The sequence below is a fragment of the Hypomesus nipponensis genome, chromosome 15, assembly GCF_054491055.1.
Source record: "Hypomesus nipponensis isolate SF chromosome 15, ASM5449105v1, whole genome shotgun sequence".
Lineage (NCBI taxonomy): Eukaryota > Metazoa > Chordata > Actinopteri > Osmeriformes > Osmeridae > Hypomesus > Hypomesus nipponensis.
In genome coordinates this window covers 3,708,836-3,727,726 of record NC_140375.1, presented here as the reverse complement: position 1 = coordinate 3,727,726, position 18,891 = coordinate 3,708,836, and the positions used below count along the sequence as shown (strand labels likewise).

Sequence of the window (18,891 nt, the reverse complement as noted above, 5' to 3'; positions counted from 1 at the left end):
ACGTTAAAATGTACTCGGCATACATTACGTGAAGTGTTTTCGTGTTATAGTGACCACAGACGATAATACATGCATTCCTAGTAAAATGTTGATGGAAAAAAATACATGTATTTAATGAACAAAAAAAAGTATTTTTGAACAACGTATTGCACTTCTGTGAATGCGAATGTGTGTGTTGGTGTCACAAGTTAACCATCCGCAAATAGGCAGCCGACATGTGGACGCTAGCTCTAGCTAGCTCAGTATGTAAATAGGAACTATGTATATGTGGAAATAACGTGTTCAATTACGCAAAGTGGTCTTTTATGTTAAGTATTTTACGTGATCAGAACTTTAATTGAACTACTTCCGAACTTGAATAGCTAACGTAGCTAGCATATAACTTGGCGAGCTTAGCTAGCTAATAGGGTTTAGTGCGTCCTTTTTGCAAACACTCATCCCTGTTTAACAGCAGACATAAGTTATCCCAGGCAATTTGCCATAACCAACGTTACATATTCTCATCAGATTGAATATCAAATTGAACCATGCTGGCTTGTAAAAGATTACTGTGCATTTTAAAGCACAGACAAATATGGACTTCGGTCATGTGGAGAAATGTCACTAACTGGTCACCAGTGGGACCTGCCTTCAATACTAGACCTCACAAAAGATTTGAGTTGTTTGAGAAAAATGTGGTACGTACGATTATGATGCAATGAATTAGTTTGTAGTTATGTTTTATTGTAATGTATTGAAAAATGACATGCTGTCATCGAAGTTATATTAGTAGTTTTACTTAAATGCAGTGAAACCGGCAGGTCTTATCAGTTGCCAACTTGCCATTGTATCATTGAATTGTCTTACCATTTAAACACTGAACTGTCTCAGGGTTTGTTTGGAATGCCAGAGCTGACGTCCCCAGCTGGCTTTGAGATCGCCACAAAGAGGGTCCTGGAGGAGACAGATCGACTGGTGAACCAGACCTGCAACAGTCTTCCTGGACCTGAGACAGTGGAATATTTTGATCAACTTTCAGATGGCTTGTGTAAAGTGGCAGACCTGGTACGATCAAGATGCTTGAAAAGAATACCAATCAGTAGTTTATTTTCATCTAGTTTAAATTACATCCCAAATATATCCTAGGCCTACTATAATCAGGTCACAATGTTCTGCTTTCATCCCTGTCCAGGCTGACTTTGTAAAAGTGTCCCATCCAGATCAATCCTACCGTGAGGCAGCAGAGAAGACCTGTATGGAGATTGGCACTGTAGTAGAAAAGTAAGCCTTACTCATCATACTCTACTGAAAGATATCATGTTGAACAACAAAGAATTTGACTATATGTGCGAGTATAGATTTTCAGTTTTTTCTCCACCAGGCTGAACACAAATGTTGAACTTTGCCATAGTCTAAAGAATTTGTTGAAGGACCCGGAGGTCTCGTCTAAACTGGACCCAGATACAAGGTATTCAGCTTGTTATGTCCTGATAACCAACGCTGTACTTTAAATGTTGATTTAATTGGCCTTTATTGCCCCTCTGGTTTTGAGAGTGACATTGCTGAGTATATAAGTCAGTAAGAACAACAGATCACAGTGAAAAACGTTTTCCCCCCTTTTTGCTGTAAAGGACAGTTGCAGAATTGTTCATGTTTGACTTTGAGATCAGTGGAATTCACCTGGATGAGAAACTGGTAGGGTACACCTCTGTTACACTTTTTATTGGGAATAACCACCCATTTCACATCCTATAAAGCATTATTCCATTCATGATATGACTTGTTCTCCTTTGCAGAGAAAAGAGGCTGTGGCTCTTCACGTCAAGCTCCTGGATCTGAACCATGAATTTCTGACTGGTTCTCACTTGCCAAACAGAATAGCAAAGTCAGCCATCCCTGAGAACCTTCACCGTCACTTTGCTAAAGAGGGGACTTTTATTCAGATTGGGGGCCTTCATGCTGATTCCCCTGACGACATGGTGAGTGTGGGGAGGATGCAGATGTGTTTTCCGACACTAGGGGGCACCAATGTCAGTTAAACCTCGGAAGGCCGTCGGCGTTATTGTGAATACCAAGGAAAATGGACTGCATATTGCGTAGACGTCATAAAGCGACATGACTTGTTGTCCGGGAGAGATAAAGTTGAGCTTTGTGTGTCTCGCAGTGACACAGGATTTCAGGATGCGTCACAGCAGTTGAAATGAATGAAGCGATGGACATTGACCCTTTCCACTTGTTTCCAGGTGCGAGAGATCGCCTATAGAATTTTCCTCTACCCGAATGCAGTGTTGATGGAGTGTTTAGAGGAACTGCTGAAATGCAGAAACAAACTGGCCAAGCTATTGGGCTATGAAACGTACGCACACAGGGCCTTGAAAGGCACCATGGCAAAGACCCCAGGTACATGCGCCATGCTTCCAGCCGGCCTGGAGCCTCATTTGGTCATAGCTCACACGGTCCTCCTGTTCCAACGATGTCTGTGTTGTGCCTTTGATTGTGCCCACAGAGAACGTGATGGCGTTTCTACAGTTGCTAACAGAGAAACTTTCTGAGAGGTACATTGCTCGCAAGACGTGAATTTGTATTTACATTCATAGGCCTGCAGTTTGTCCTCTGATTGTTCTGGAAAAGGTGCCATATATCAGTTTGTCCACAAGATGACAATGTGACTCTGTAAATACTATCACACATCAGAATGCATGTTGTTAGATTCTTCAGTTGGGTCGAATAGCATATTAGCAACTTCTGATCGATAGTGATTTGTTTGTTTTCCCCCCTAAATAGTAATAATAATAATAGTAAGACTATTTATATAGCACATTTCATACAAGAATTGCAGCTCATTGTGCGTTACATAAAATCAATTAAAACAATAAACAATAATAATAAAAACAATACGTGATAAGTGATAAGTAATACAAATAAAAAATGTAAATGTAACAAAACAAAGTAGTGGTACAAAAAACAATCCCAACTGCATCTAACGCTTCTTTATTCATATCTGACCTCGTAGAACAGCCAAAGACATGGACATGATGAAAGGCATGAAGACTAAACTCAACCCTCGTAATGCAGTAAGAATTGCCGCTGTGTTCAATATGACTTCCCCTAGCTTAAGCATAGGTACCTACACAGCTGTTGTGTGTAGCCTTGTCTAATCAGAGATTACGCTCCACAGGAGCTAATGCCATGGGACCACCCATACTTCAGCAGCGTTTTGCGTGCCGAAAGGTAAGTATGGAGCATCGACTACTGTTGACATCCACTGTTTTTGTAACCTAGCAATGTTTCCCAACCAACTCAAGCCTCTCATTTGATCCTTTTTAAGGGACAGTTCCTGGGAACCCAGATCAGTACTTTTTCCCCAAACAGAACCAGTATCATGTATGCCGATTACGTCCTGCTACATCCTCTAGGTCCTCTGTAGTGTCAAGGGAGCTTGGGCTTTATTACCTGATCGAGGTTTTAGATGGTTCAGAAAGCCCCCTGATCTGTACTGCCAGGTGTGATTTATAAATCGTTTACAGCTGTAGAAGTGGTTGGACTCGCGGCGAGCAGGGCTTACATGACTGAATGGAAGAGCTGGCCCCGTCCCATATAGACTCTCCATTTCTGGCCCCACCACCGTCCTTTTTTACGGACGTTATTAATCAGCTGCACCCTTCCTTCCCACTGCTCACCAGAGGCCAATAAGTGGAAGAGCCAAGCATGGCGGACAAGCATTTATTAAAGCTTTACTGCAGACACTCGTGCTCATACGTAGGGGAGGGCATGTCGCCGTTTCCACCATTGGGCCTTGGCATTGCATCTGTCTAACCAGTAGGAGTGGTGTCTTGGGTACTTCACTCCACCCCCCCCACCCCCCCCCCCCCCACCACCATCAACTTGGGACCAAGGAAAATGTGTTCCCGAATGGTTATCCCCTCCTTCTCCTTGCGTGTGTGCGGTCGTCAAGCGATTCCTGAACGCCGCTCGTCCAACTAAAGACTCCTCGCCCAGAATTTCCACCAGTTCTTTTCTAGCTGCTCCTACCCAAGTCAGGGCGCTCATCTCTTCTAAAAATGAAGAACAGATTGTGTTTGTGGTGAAAGGCTCAGTAGCCATCCATGTGCTGCGGTCTGTGGTGATTCAATCTCCGTCATCTCTCTCGTAAGACTCCGCATGCTAGAACAGTAGAGCACTGAACTCATTCACCCTGCCCCCCCCCCCCCACACACACACACACACACATACACACACACACATTCAAAGTAGCCGGAAGTACACAGTGTATGGTAACCCTCTGCACCGTCTAGAACTGTCTTACTTACATTACTCATAAAGCTGTGCGTAGGGTTTGAGCCCCCGACTGCGTTAATTATTTGAATTAAAGCGAAGTGACATGTGGATATGCCTTTAAGCCACGCTTCAGACGGTATGCTTTGTCCGTAAGCAGAAAGGGGGAATTGTGCATGCTGTTGAGATTGACAGGAGCCTTGCGATTCAGCATGTAGGGCTTTCCCTTTCTCTGTTCCGGTCCACTCCCCCTTAGAGAGCTTAAGTCACGTAAACAGACAGTTCTGCGAACGTGCTACTTTTCTCTCTCTCTTGTCCTTGTCTATTGGCAGTTTTTACCATTGACCACAATGTATTGTGCTCAATTTTTTGGGGGGAGGGGGGGGTTCAGGCTGGAAGGTCTGGCATAAATAAATAGCTAAATGGCAAATTCACTAATTTTCACAAGGGTTAAATACAAGTAGCTATGCATGTTAATGGCATCCAGCACCAGTCATGTGGGTCTCTGTTTGTTTGGGTTCCAGGTTCAACATTGAGCCCAGCCTGTACAGCCCCTACTTCTCCCTGGGGGCCTGCATGGAGGGTCTGAACAGCCTCTTCACTCAGCTGTACGGGGTCTCCCTCATGTCGGAACCCCCCAAAGCAGGGGAGGTGTGGTGCGAGGACGTCCGCAAACTGGCGAGTGTGACCGCCGCAAACGTCCCCGCACGCGGCCTGACGTGCCCTCTGGGGACACTGGGAGGGATGGGGGAGACTTCATGGTGGGGTTTGAAAGAGTTTTGTGGCTTTGTGTTCTTCCAGGCTGTGGTCCACGAGACAGAGGGGCTGATGGGATATATCTACTGTGACTTCCTTCACCGAGCAGATAAACCTCATCAGGTAGAAGCCCACAAACCCACCTGACAACCATTCCGGACACGCCATGTGTTATTGTGTCCAATTTAGTTTAGAATAAGGGACTAGAATGTTCTTTTTGTGTGTGTGTGTTTTTTTTTCTTCTTCATGCTTTCAACCGACACTCTCACCCACCCCTGTCGTCCTCCTCTCCACCAGGACTGTCACTTCACCATCCGCGGCGGGCGGCGGTGCCAGGAGAGTGGTCAGTACCAGCTGCCTGTGGTGGTGCTGATGCTGAGCCTGCCCCACCCCACCAAGAGCGCCCCCACCCTGCTCACCCCGGGCATGATGGAGAACCTGTTCCACGAGATGGGCCACGCCATGCACTCCATGCTGGGCAGAACACGCTACCAGCACGTCACGGGTAAACAGCGTATTTGCCGCCTCTCTCTCACTCGCGCCGGCATGCACGCACTCGCGCAGACTGCGCGAGGATATCTTGTTGCACCTGCTCAGTTTGTTGTGGATATAGGATGGCATTGTAGCCGCTAAATCTGATAATGATAGCTATTCTGTTTACACATTTTACAGTGACAGGTATACACCGTGTGTTAACGGGTACGTTTATGTAGTTTGTCGAGGTGTGTAGGGACTGTAAGAGAGCGAGGTTGATCCATTGTTGAAGACTATGATCTGAAAGTCAATGCTACCGTTCATTTCATTGCCACTGGGTAAAGTAACTACAGAGGGCTGACACACCTTGGTTGGTAATTCAAGAAGCTTCCGAACGTCAATTTCACAGACAGAAATATCCTCTCTCCTGTAGCTCAGAGGTATGCTACAGCAACATGAGACTGTGCTTTTGTCTTCCTCAGGAACCCGATGTGCCACTGACTTTGCAGAGGTGCCCTCCATTCTCATGGAGTACTTTGCCACTGACTACCGCGTCGTGAGCCAGTTCGCCCGCCATTATAAAACTGGACAGGTACACAAACAGGCGTTCCGCTTTGTCGTGGCATTGATGCATATGCTGCGTGTGCGATTTGGTCATGGTGGTCCAAGATGGTGGACAGGGGTCTCCCATCATGCTGTTGAAAATCGTTAAGATAATGGAGAGAGATGTGAGGTTAAGGCGTTTGGTCCCCTGTAACAACGTGTTTGTGCCTCTCCCTTGCAGCCTCTGCCTCAGACAATGGTAACCCGTCTGCGTGAATCCAAAAAAGTATGTGGGGCTGCCGATACCCAACTACAGGTAACTGTGATGCTGGAGGTCAGTCAGATTGGGCCCAAGGCTCAACATGTCCTTCGAGAGGTCGAAACGAAACATTCATAAGCGAAACACTCCTTCCAATGTGCAACATTTGCCGTACCTCTTTGAAAATGGCTGTCCAAGAAGAATTGTACTGTCTTTGAAATGGTTTTATCCTTTACCTGCAAGCCGGTAAACACCAAAAACTGTTATCCTCTAATCGGTATGGTTGTTTTCACAAGGTATCTATGTAGTTACCATCGCTTAAAAAAACCTTTTCTGACACGAGGCATAAGAGCCTTGTAAGTGTTTTGAGTGAGTGATTGATGGAATATAAGTGTAGTGCTCCAACCAACAGTGCTCTTCTGAGCCAACACACAACACTTAGACTGCTGTCAGATGGTTCTCAGCAATATTTGTATGTTTAGTGTGTAACTCTAGGATTCTGTTTTCGATTGTTATTTTTGTTTGCAGGTTTTCTATTCTGCCTTGGACCAGATTTACCACGGTAATCCTCAAAACAGGTCATCAATCGATCTCCTAAAGGACATGCAGCAGAAATTCTATGGCCTGCCTTATATCCCAAACACGGTTTGTATCTCTCCCTTTCAATCCTCGTTTCGTCTACCGAGTTGGTGGTCTACAGACACTGAATAATAAGCTCCATAACAGCTTTTAAAGTTAATGATTGTTTGAGCAACATTCTTAGTCTAATCCCCTCTAACTTTACCACGCTGCCTGCCTTCCGCCGTTCAACGCAGAGGCAAAAACATCTCCGACCGGAGAGAGCGAGCGAGTCTTCCTCTGTGGCTTCTCTGTCTGTGGTTTTATATCTGTTCCTCAGACGCTGCACCGTTTAAGGGATTAAAGCTTTTCTGGAGGCCCTGCTAAAATAACAAAGCCGAGGTATACTTTGAATGAGCACTCCCTGGGGGAAATATTTGAAACTCTGCTTTCTCCCGGTCCTTTAATGAAAAAAAAGCTGATTCCTTTGCAGCTGTGGGAAGGGGAGTGGTGGTGGTGTGGGGGGGGGGGGGGGGGGGGGGTGAAGCCGTAAGGGACTAGAGAATCGAAAACACAGCCATCATTTAACCAGGAATGGCCTTCATAAGGCATTCCTACTGGGCTGTAATTATGTGGCCACCATCAAGAGAAGAGGACGCACAGCGTTAGTGCTAGGCTATATTTCCTCATGTCGAATTTCTCCAGCCTCTGTTGCTTTCCCTTGCAGCCAGCCTCTACAGTGCTTCCACTTGTACCCTGGTGTGTTTCTCTGAGGGGAATGTGCTGAAGTCACTCCTATACTTTCCCCTCACATTTGCCCAATTTCTTCTTTGGCCATAAAACCATACGGAAAGCTGACATTTAGCTCAAATTGCTAAAGTTACCACAGTAGGATAGTTTCCATGATTTTGTTTCTCCTTTCACCTTCTGAAGAAAATCCCTAATTGCGTTGTTTAGCTCTGAAAGGATCAGTCATGGGGCTGGAGCAAGTGAAAACAGATTTGTTTATATTCCACGTTAACAGAGCATATTTTCTCCTCTTTCATTCTCTGTCATTCCAGCCCTGAAAAAAAGCAGCCAAAGCCAAACTTTCCACAGTAAACTGAGTATTAGGATGGCTAACAGATTACAGACAGGCCCAGATGATAAACACTGGGGGTGATGGTGACATGTGTATAGTTTATAGAGCGAGGGATATCTATTCCCTCTGGAAGGAGAAGATCAGCTGTGGACTACAGGGACCAAATGTAGATCCTTTGGGCCTGGGGCCCGGAGATAATATTTGGAAAAATGGCAGTAAGCATGACATTCCTCTGGCCATGTTGACTGTAGTCAATCTCTTCATGTTCCCTGAGAGGTTAAAGCGCCTGATTTGTCTGCCTGTCATGAATAGTGTTGTGTAAAGCCTATAGTCCACATACTTACAAACCCGTAGCTCTTTAGCACCCCCGAACAAAAGCCCACCCGCAGAACGTTCTAGAACAAAACTGTCTTTAATCTCTCAGTCAGAATGAAGGAGGATCGTGCCCAGCTGACTTTGCCTGCCTTTTGTGTGCGAAGATCAAAAGGACCTTTGGCTGACATGCTAACTTGACTGGGCTATGACCTACTCACACTCTCTCAAAAAGTTCCCATTAATCATGAGATGACTGAACGTCAAAAACAAAATGGTGGGGGCCTAAATGACTGTCTGAAATGATTTTTAGTGCATTGTGACAATTGTTTGGTCTTTTTGTCGTGTATTTTCATGGCTATTTACCCAGCAGTCCTTCAGGCAAAGAAAATGAGGATGGAATAAAGAACGTTTTGGTTGGATATTGTACCAAGCTATCACAAAAGACCATCAGTTGATCTTATTGGACTTTTTTTATTTTTAAATGAAAATTGAAACTCTTAAATTGAAAACCAGGTGGTCCCAGATCTAGGCTTGGTTTGATTGGCTGGTCTCGCTCTCTCTCACTATCTGCATTTTTAATGTTGTCCAGTCTTATGGTTCTCTGAGATGCAGCCTCTCCTTGTGGGAATCGGGGTTTTCAGCCTGTCTAAAGTCACCAGGCTCGTTGGACATGGTTCCATACTGGAGGTTGCTCCTACTGATGCCCTGGAACTCTCTCCCAGCTCACACATTATGATCATTCTAAACAAGCCTTTACAGCAGAACTGCTATTTCTCATCTGAAGACCTTTGATAACAGAATAGATGGTGGTTAGATGGGGGCCGGAAAACCGTTTTTTGTGTGAAACGTTGTGGTGTGAGGAGAGAGCAAGGAATTCCAGTGTGCGTTTTTGTTTTCAATTCATTAAAGTGCTCCAGAATCCTTTCAGAAAGCGAAGAGAAATGCTTTAGTTAGTTGAAAGTGGAAGTAGTCAAGTAGAGTAAGTTGAGTTCAGATATACAATATATTGTTTATCTTCTGTCCCATGATGGCAGTGATGGTCTGTTGTAAGCCTGAAGACCGGCTTAACTGTAACATGTAAAATAAACAATTCTAGTATTCTATGAATATGACCAAGAACCGGTCACATTCATTTTATTTCAGTATTTAGTTTTTTTTCCCTTTGAATTAGAAAGACCTGGCAGTGTAAAGCCATAATCTACTTTTACACTATAATTGCTCAGGTTTAGCCTTCAGTGTTACAGAAGCGATTGCAGTCATTTCCTGAGGACTGCAGTTATAATTTAGCTCGGTTCCGCTGCTTGCTATTGACTGACTGCATGTTTGAGTGTTTGCCAGCTGAATTTCCCCGGAGTCTCAGAATCACCTCTGATGATCATAGAGGACATCTCCTTTATACATAAAAATCAGGGAGCCCCTAGGCAACAAAGAAGAAAATATGGGCTCTTTCTGCCATTAAGAAATTCCCATTCTTTTTGTTCCGCTGACTAGGTGACGGTGACGGTTAAAACGAAAGTCCGTATTTACCTCAAACACAGTTCGAGGCTGCATGTTCAAAAACTAGACAAAAGAGTGACCTGACAGTTGTTTCCAAAGTCCTGTCCGCACCTTGGAACCTACTTCAATTTACTTAAAAAATGCTAACAGGAGGTCTCTGTTCAGGTAATGGCCTAGAAATTCCAGGGGACTGTCTGTTCCTGGGAGGGGAGAGGGTAGTCGTGACGACAGCTGAATTTCTACTTTCTTCTTTTCCTTCAGCAACTTTTATGAGCAGGAAAAGTTAAGCCCTTCACAAGCCTGGCTCTCCAAAGTTCACTCTCACCACACACAGAAAAGTCATTCAAATTTGATATTTTGTCTCACTTTATCAAAGGAAAAATAGCTGATTCAAAGAATCATTAAATCAAGATGGATACATTAGGACGTGTTGAAGGCTGGACTATTGAGGTATATTTTACTGCTCTTGTTAATGATGTTTCATTGTAATGCTTTCTTCCTGTGTGTAGGCATGGCAGCTGAGATTCAGTCATTTGATTGGCTACGGGGCCAAGTACTACTCTTACCTCATGTCGCGAGCGGTGGCCTCCATGCTGTGGAAGCATTGTTTTGTCCAAGATCCTCTTAACAGGTGAGGGATCCATTAAGACTGGCCTCTGTATAACCACCAACCCCTGATAAGTTCACCGTTTCAACAATTGTCTGCACCACAGTTCACTTTTGATATACTTTTAAGAAGTATGCTTAGAAAATAGTTCACTTTACATTAATTGAAAGTCCACTTGAAAGTATTCCAAAGTATACTTTGAGGTACTTTAGGAATTATACTTCATGAACTGAAAGTGCACAGGCTACTTTATAGTATTCCAAAGTAAACCTCAAATACACTATAAGTGTACTTTAAAGTGTACTAAAAGACCTAAAAAGTGGGCCAATTCAGTTTACTAAATACAAAAATGGTATATAAAAAAGTACACTGCTAGTACACTTTCAGTACCATGATAGTAGTATTATTTTTATACTTATTATGTATACTTATAGTATACTTTTTTATACTTACAAATTACACTTGAAGTATACTTCTTTTTCTTAAGGGTGAGGTTGCCTGTTTGTCAACTGTAAGTTTTTCTGTTTACAAAACCACCAAGCACTTCCCACAACTATTTAGAAAGTGAATCTGTGTCGTAAGGCATGGCATTTTATTGGTAGCATGGGTGTTGCTGTATCAAATGAAGAATTGAAGTTAGATTTGACTGCGAGGTATAAACCTGATTCCTGTCAGACTGAAGCGATAGCTCCCTGACAGGCAGCTTTCCCCAGGTAATCTGTCTCATCCTAGACACGGAATATGACCGTCATGTGAAACCCACAGCCTCCTGGCAGGTGCAGAAATCCATAGACACACCACCGTCCTCACTAAAAAGACTTTCCCACATTGTCTCCTTCCTCAGAGATGGACCCCTTCGCACATTTTGCAGCCTTTACTTTTTTTTCCTTCTCCTGGCCTGTCTTCCTTTCTTTCAACCCGTTCACCTCCGACATTGTTTTAGTTCCACCTGCGTAGGTAGGATCTCTGCCAGCTGTCATCAAGGCTGAGAGGAGCCTGGTGGCAGGGGGGCTGGGGAAGGCCTGGGCTCAGTATGGTGGAGGGTTAGGGAGGCCTGGGCTCAGTATGGTGGAGGGTTAGGGAGGCCTGGGCTCAGTATGGTGGGGGGTTAGGGAGGCCTGGGCTCAGTATGGTGGGGGGTTAGGGAGGCCTGGGCTCAGTATGGTGGGGGGTTAGGGAGGCCTGGGCTCAGTATGGTGGAGGGTTAGGGAGGCCTGGGCTCAGTATGGTGGGGGGTTAGGGAGGCCTGGGCTCAGTATGGTGGAGGGTTAGGGAGGCCTGGGCTCAGTATGGTGGAGGGTTAGGGAGGCCTGGGCTCAGTATAGTGGGGGGTTAGGGAGGCCTGGGCTCAGTATAGTGGGGGGTTAGGGAGGCCTGGGCTCAGTATGGTGGAGGGTTTGGGAGGCCTGGGCTCAGTATGGTGGGGGGTTAGGGAGGCCTGGGCTCAGTATGGTGGGGGGTTAGGGAGGCCTGGGCTCAGTATGGTGGAGGGTTAGGGAGGCCTGGGCTGGATGCAGGTGAGGGAGAAACGCAGGTGGCTGTAATCTCACATCATCGCTCTCTTTCTTTCTCACTCCGTATCTCCCCTCCCCCATACATTTCTCTGTCACTCACTCCTTCTCACTCACTTTGGTTTCTTCTCAGGGACATGGGAGAGCGCTACCGTAGAGAGATGCTGGCTCACGGGGGTGCCAAGGAGCCCATGCTGATGGTAGAGGGTGAGTGCTCGGGGTGTAGACCTCTTAACACAGTTTACCCCACCTCTTCCCTGCATATCTCCCTGCTAAATGTCTACCAGTTCTGGTAGTGTCCCCGAAAACACTATGATTATTCATCATGACCATTTCATGATCTTTTATCTTGGATAACCAGGAGAATTGTCAGAAGCATCATATGTTATTGATTTGGAAGATTAAGTTATTTGGCAGTTCACCCCTTCAGTTTTTCTATTAATGTTGCAACTGTATCTGGCTGCTGATATGAGCTAATGTTTATGGAAGGTAGTGGCTAGTCAGTGAAGAGCCTGGTCATAAGTCCTTCACTCAGGTATTCACACCTGCCCCTGTTGTAGTGGAGCTTGTGAGATCATGCTAGGGGCCTCACAATGGAGGATGGTTAGCATGTTTAGCATGCCCCAGTGCCCTCCACGCCCCGAGCCCGCAGCCACAGCCCCACATGTTGAGTTGGGGACCCGCGTGGCTCCCATCATCGCACCAGCACTACCCCTCCCTCCCTCCGTCAACCACCACCCCCACCACCCTTATTCTCTAACCATGAACGGTGGACTGGGCTACCACTGGGCCAAGTTCCCCCCCCCCCCCCCCCCCCCGCATGACCTTTGACCTGTGTTTGTCAGGTCCCGTCTCGTCCTCAGGCACTCCTGTTCGGGCACCCGGGAGGGGGGGGGGGGTCAGCCTCCTTGAGAGTGTTCTCTGGGGCAGGCCGGGACAAGACAGACACAAAGCAGAGCGATGCAGGCGCAGGAGTTGGAGGGGGAGGGGGGGTGTAAGATCAGGTGACGACAGCTACCTAACTGTAAATCTCTCCCCCAGGGTCACCCCCAGAGCCTCTGACATGACAGCCACCGAGGGGCCGCTTCCCCGTTAGTAGATCTGTTTCTCAAACACGCGTGCGGTCGAGTTATCTGACGCTCGCTTCTCTTGTGGGATCCCCTGGATAACACATGCTCTCAGAATGTGGAGAGAAACGCTCCGGTTAGTTGAAAGTGGAAGTACTCGAGTAGAGTAGGTACCATACTTTTTTTATTTTATTATTATCTTCCACTGCCATCTCTCCCATGATGGCAGTGATAGTCTGTGGTAAGCCTGAAGACCGGCTTAACTCAAGGTCCTTCGGGGACTGTGCTCCACATTCTGCCATACATCTGCCCTGATAAACCACTTTATCGTGACTGTTTCGGTTACTGTGCTGTCAGAGATATGTCGGAAGTCTGTCGGGAAGGCTACACTAGTCTCTGTTCGTAGAAACGTTTCCACAATATTAAAGAGGAGGGGATCATGATATTGTTATGATCATGATTCTTATTATGACCCACACAGTACAGCATTTGTGTGATGTGTGAAATGTGCTGTCTCAGCGCCAGGATTAAACTCAAACGACGCTCTGCACAATCCTGAGGTCTCTGTCCTCCAGTCACCCTCAGACTAGGACCATGGGTCAGCATACGTCCGTGGAAACGGATCGAGCCCAGAGAGCCTCGTCGGAGGGCGGCCTCTTTATCTCCGTGGCTCCCTGCCCGCCTCTGGACGTTTCCCAGGCGAGCCAGTGCTGAAAAGCAGCCCTCAGGATGAAATAGCAGCAGGAGAGAGCGAGTGCTGGAGATTGAGGGATGGGCGAGGGAGAGAGGGAGAAAGTGAAAGGTGATCGACTGTCGGGCCCGGCTGACTGAAGCCCTCTGTTCCTGGGCGCACACAAGCCTGGACCCGCCACAGAGAGGGCTTTCATGGGGCCGGCTGGTTCCCATAGCCTCCTCTGCCCAGGCAGGACCAGGGGGTACACCACGGAACAATGGAGCAACGCAGGTACTGGAGTTAGGTCCCAGGACCCTGCCTGGCTCTTTGTGGCCCTGTTGGCCCAGTCCAGTCTGGATAGAATGACCCCTGTTTTGAAGTTAATAAACCTCTTAGGTTGGGTATTGTATTGAACTGGTATCGTTTGTTCTTTGGCTCGTGACACTCATATTGAATCTTTTTCAACGGTACTTAAAATCCAAAGCAGCACTGCAGCACTGGCTGGATATGTCATCGTCTGGTTGGCATGTAACCCTTCTGTGTCACCCAGTGGCAGTACTGGAGGCCGGGTTGCAGTATTTATGTAGGCATGTAGAGTTCATTCGAGTTTCAGGATGTCTTCCCATTCTTTTTTTTTTTCCGGCACCTCAAAGCTGCCAACACAACCGCACCTCCAAACAGCTCCTTGCAATGTTTGTCATCGCCCTTGTCATGTTTGCCTTTTTTTCGGTCCTCCTAAAACACTGTTTTGAGAGAATGCGGCCTTCCATTACTTCAAAGCCAAATGACAGAGGTTGAAGGAAACTAGTTTGCCTCCAGGTGAGAGGGAGAAGTTAATTGCTTTGCGCAACTTGACATGTTTCAAATTGTTACGAGCAGAAACTTAAGTGCCAGAGAAATCTCTTGGGAAGTACTTTTAATCAGTAGGAATTTACCTCAACCTGATAGTGACCTTTAACTATAGGTTGTGTTTATCGCACCCCTCTAATATTGCTATATGAATCCCTTGTAATAAAGAAGGTCGAGCATTTCGATTTCCAACAATGACACGTCTATTGCCAAATGGCCACGCCACTCATACCACTTTGTTGCATGTTACCCCTGGTAATCCTTATCCCCTGTAGCGAAAGAAACCTCAAGGTGTGGCTGTTCTAGTGGATCCAAATGATGTCCCATTGGTGCAGTTGGCCTGGCCGGGCTGGCACTCAGATGCTGCTGAACTGAGAGCTGTACTGAGAGCTGAACTGTCCCCACGGCCCCCAGTGCTCTGATCCCGGAACTGTTGGTCATTTCACAGATACCCATCTCCCACCACCCGAGCCATGTCAATAAACACAGCAGGCCTCTCTATCCACGGTATCCGAGCCTGAATCCGTTTTTGTCGATGATTCCGAAGTGCTGTGTTCCAGGGCTCAGAGAAAGTTGGTATGCAGTCTCTCCAAACGGTGGTCATAGCAAGCACACACACATCAAAGCCTCTCAAATGTTCCGTAATATCTGTTAGAAATGGATATATGCTGGCTACCATGTTACCCTGTGAGCAACTGGTCCTTAAGAAATGGTTTCTTTTTGAGTTTTTCTTTTTTTTTTTCTTTCTTCAAACCTGTCTTGAACTGACATGGGTTGGTCCTTCTTTTGGATAAAAGACTTTTGAAATATTAGACCTCTGCTGTCCCTGCAAATTACACCCTTTCAACCACCAGAGAAATGGCTTATGCATTAATGCCACGGCCTCACTGATCTATTACGTTGGGTTCCTTTCAAGTGGTGCTTGGAGCACAATGGTCATTATTTCACTGGGGTTTGTTGGCCTTTTTGGCAGGTTGTGAAATGATGTTTAATCAGACACTCTCAGGGAGGAGGCCTGGTTGGACTCGGCCTGTTTACCTAACCCTGTTTATTGTTGAATCTTGGCGCGTTTGCGGCTTCCAAACCCAGGCCTCCCTCGACAGGTGAAGAAGCCGCACCCTGTGGTGATTTGAGTTTGGAAGAGATTGCGTTCTATCAGATACCAGTGGTCAACTTGGCTGCTGTTATTCCCGTGGGTGATGGTGTAAGAAATTAGATTATACTAATGACATATGAAACATAAGAATATACCCATACATTATATGTAACTACCGAAAAATGAGCCAATATCTCGAGGGCTCTATGACACACATGTCCATATGGTACAAAACGACTGCCGTTTCCACCCTCCCTGTTAATGCCTTTCAATCTGCCAACATTGTCCAACAGTTTGTCGTGTTCAGAAACGCCCGGATCATGGCAGGACACCATGCTGTCAAACGATCCATGGAGATCTAAAATCGTACTCCGGCTCCAGTAGACTTCTTTAGTTCGATTATGATTACATTTCCAGACGCACACATTCAGCTCCACAGCCCTTAACACACAACAGCGATATCTGTGTTGTGTTGGCGCATCCCTCCATGGAGTAGGATTTCCCCGACCAACGAGAGGCTCTTGCATCAGATATGACAGTGGGTGTTATGGCTGGGAGGTTATCTCTCTGCATTCCTGCCTTCCTCTGCCCCAGCTCTGGGCCCTCCTCCCCTCTCCCGGGTTCTGTTTGGTTCTGTTTTCTTCAAGCTCTCCCGCTCCTCAGGTGACGACGCGCTGGGCTGGTCACCTTGACCACCCAGGCCTATGAACACTAGAGTCAGCAGAGTAACAAACGACAGGCTATTGGCAACTTTGCTTGCACATTCAAGATATAGCATATGTCACAAAACCAAATTGGTGTTGACCTATCCAATATTTAAGAGAGAGTCGATCAACTCGTTTTGTCCGGATGTTGCTATTCAAATTCCAAACCTAACTTGATGAGCCAACAAGAGATTAAACTCCAGAGATAAGATCCACTGGTCCACTGGTCCACTGGTCCACTGATCCACTGATCCACTGGTCCACTGGTCCACTGGTCCACTGGTCCACTGATCCACTGATCCACTGGTCCACTGGTCCACTGATCCACTGATCCACTGATCCACTGATCCACTGGTCCACTGGTCCACTGGTCCACTGGTCCACTGGTCCACTGGTCCACTGATCCACTGATCCACTGATCCACTGGTCCACTGGTCCACTGATCCACTGGTCCACTGGTCCACTGGTCCACTGGTCCACTGATCCACTGATCCACTGGTCCACTGGTCCACTGGTCCACTGATCCACTGATCCACTGGTGAAGTCTCCAATCGTTATGCTGACTCACATGTCCAGTAGCTGCAAAGCAAATTACCAACCTCTGGTTCCATTGCAGTACTGCTCTTACATACGCAGGCATCGTAGGTCAAATGACCCTGGTGTCCGTCCGTCCCCCCCCCCCGTCCCCCTTCTGTTTCCAGTCTACAGTATTGCTGGGTGGGCCTTTACCCTGGCGCTTTATTCATCAAAACCAGTCGAGTCCTAGGCTCCCTGTTCCCTTAACGTGTGTCTCCAAGCCTGCCACACTGCAAGCCATGTCCCCCTGCAGAAGCCCCAGTGAGGACATTTCGGTCATTAGAGAAAGTGTTTAGTCATTGATTCTGTGGACAGCCTGGTTCGACCATGTCACTGGAGATCTTTCGACACATGCAGAGTAGGTGGGTCCCATCTTGCACTCTCCTCCAACCCCCACAACGTAGCAACGTCTTGATTCGTGGAGGTATTCATTCCCAAATTTTCAAAAATAGGTTTTTACCACCGGCAGCCACAAGCAGGAACTGGTCTTTAATAGAGCCCTATCATGTTCATTTGTGAAAACCAACTCTTTTCATGTGGGCGTCTTGTTCCTTGGCTTCAGAGGCCTTGCGGCTATGCTGTGGTCGTGGCCCTGTGTGCGTTAGGACAGGGCAAAGCCCAGGCCCAGGGGTAGGGCGCTTTAGCCCAGGGGTAGGGCGCAACCACTGGGTAAGAGGAGCCCAGCGTGGTTCTCATGCCAGACTCACAGCTACACCAGGGCTCAGTTTCCACCAGCTTAGCCAGTTCGAGCACCGCAACTTCTCAGAGATCCCTGGCCTTTGTGTGTGTGTGTGTGTGCGTGTATGTGTGTGTGTAAGAGTGAGAATAAGTGAAGGGTGCACTGTGCATGTCCATGTGTGTGTGTGTGTGTGTCTGTGTGTTGGAGGTGACCCATGCAGGAAAGAGAGGAAGGGGGAGAGAGCATATTTACATTGGCAGCCACACAAGGGGAAATGAACTGACTTCAAAGCGGGGAGTGCAGCGGAATTGTAAAGAGAGCGTGTGTGCTCCGTGCATGAGCTAGCAGCCAAACAGCACAGACAGATATTCCGAGTGCTGCTCACAACAGCTTGTTAACGGTAGAGCTCTACAGTACGCAGTCACTCGGTATGACTGCATGACACTAGAAAAGTACATTAAAGCTATTGGAATGAGGAGAGGTTTCAACACCAGGTTCGACAATGTGCAACTCGTCATCAAGCCGTCTTGCTATGGAAATGTAGGCCAATTCAATCTCACTGTAGGTCACGTCCTCTACAGGCTAAATGGTCATAACAGAAACGATGCTGTCCCACCCGTGCGAAGATACACATCTTCAAAGGGGGCTGGTGTCACGGCTTGCTATGTGATAGCTTGGAAGACCTTTTTTTACAGGGCGTGTGATGAGCCACGTCACATTGATGGTGTTCGTGTCTCCGCTAGGGATGCTGCAGAAGAGGCCGACGGTGGAGGACTTTGTGGACGCGCTGGTGTCTGAGCTCAACCCCGACTTTGAGACCTTCATCATGGACTCCGAGGGCTGACAGAATTCCGTCCGTCTAGAGAATGTCTTGGGAAAGAACTACATATCCCACGAGTCAATCGAAGGCCGGTGTCCCTCCAGGTAGAACACAGGGAGGACACTGATACTTGTCAAACGGCACTTTATTGTTGTTGAATGTCATTGGTCTCAATTGAAGTTTGAAAAATGTGTTTCTTTCCTGCATATACATCCATATGAACTACTGTGGTACTATGAATTACAGAGGACATGTGGTCCATAAAACTTTCAGCCAAATTATACCGTACTACAAATATTACAGTAATATGAATGACTGTCATAAAAGTGCAGTGTAATGTACTGGATTTCTAGAATTGACTATCCTGTAAAGCAGGATATTGCTTTGTTATGGTTATGTGATTTTCTCCATACTTTTCTTAATAAAAATGAATCAACAATGTGACTAAATTCCTCCAAGGTATGATTCAGTAATTGTTATTTCCTATTCAGATTATAGGGGAAGAATACCAAATGTGTTCTTCCTGTCATTTGCCAGTGTTTTGACTTCAAGGCAATACTGCTCCCTATGTT

At 46.6% G+C, this 18,891-nt stretch overlaps 1 protein-coding gene across 2 annotated transcripts; it reads left to right on the top strand.

The window, feature by feature from the left end:
* The first annotated feature begins 8 nt into the window (after window positions 1-8).
* LOC146257067 (mitochondrial intermediate peptidase-like) lies at window positions 9-18,771 on the top strand. 2 transcript variants are annotated; one of them, XM_084674865.1, is made up of 20 exons: window positions 9-242; window positions 564-677; window positions 871-1,044; window positions 1,172-1,260; window positions 1,361-1,447; window positions 1,611-1,674; window positions 1,776-1,958; window positions 2,223-2,379; window positions 2,486-2,534; window positions 2,993-3,053; window positions 3,158-3,210; window positions 4,779-4,932; window positions 5,056-5,133; window positions 5,308-5,515; window positions 5,967-6,076; window positions 6,269-6,343; window positions 6,815-6,931; window positions 10,247-10,368; window positions 11,989-12,062; window positions 18,243-18,771. In XM_084674865.1, the coding sequence occupies exons 1-20, from the start codon at window positions 216-218 to the stop codon at window positions 18,341-18,343; spliced, it is 2,097 nt and encodes a 698-aa protein (XP_084530991.1). In that variant the 5' UTR covers window positions 9-215; the 3' UTR covers window positions 18,344-18,771. The 2 variants fall into 2 exon arrangements, with proteins under 2 accessions (XP_084530991.1, XP_084530990.1); XM_084674864.1 differs by having other exon boundaries at window positions 9-677.
* Window positions 18,772-18,891: the final 120 nt, after the last annotated feature.

Bases quoted from the DNA above. Each gene is read 5' to 3' on its own strand.
- LOC146257067 (XM_084674864.1), top strand. From the start codon at position 528: ATGCTGGCTTGTAAAAGATTACTGTGCATTTTAAAGCACAGACAAATA. The intron at 1,448-1,610 runs GTATTCAGCTTG...TTTGCTGTAAAG, and splicing joins AAACTGGACCCAGATACAAG to GACAGTTGCAGAATTGTTCA. The intron at 10,369-11,988 runs GTGAGGGATCCA...GTTTCTTCTCAG, and splicing joins GTCCAAGATCCTCTTAACAG to GGACATGGGAGAGCGCTACC.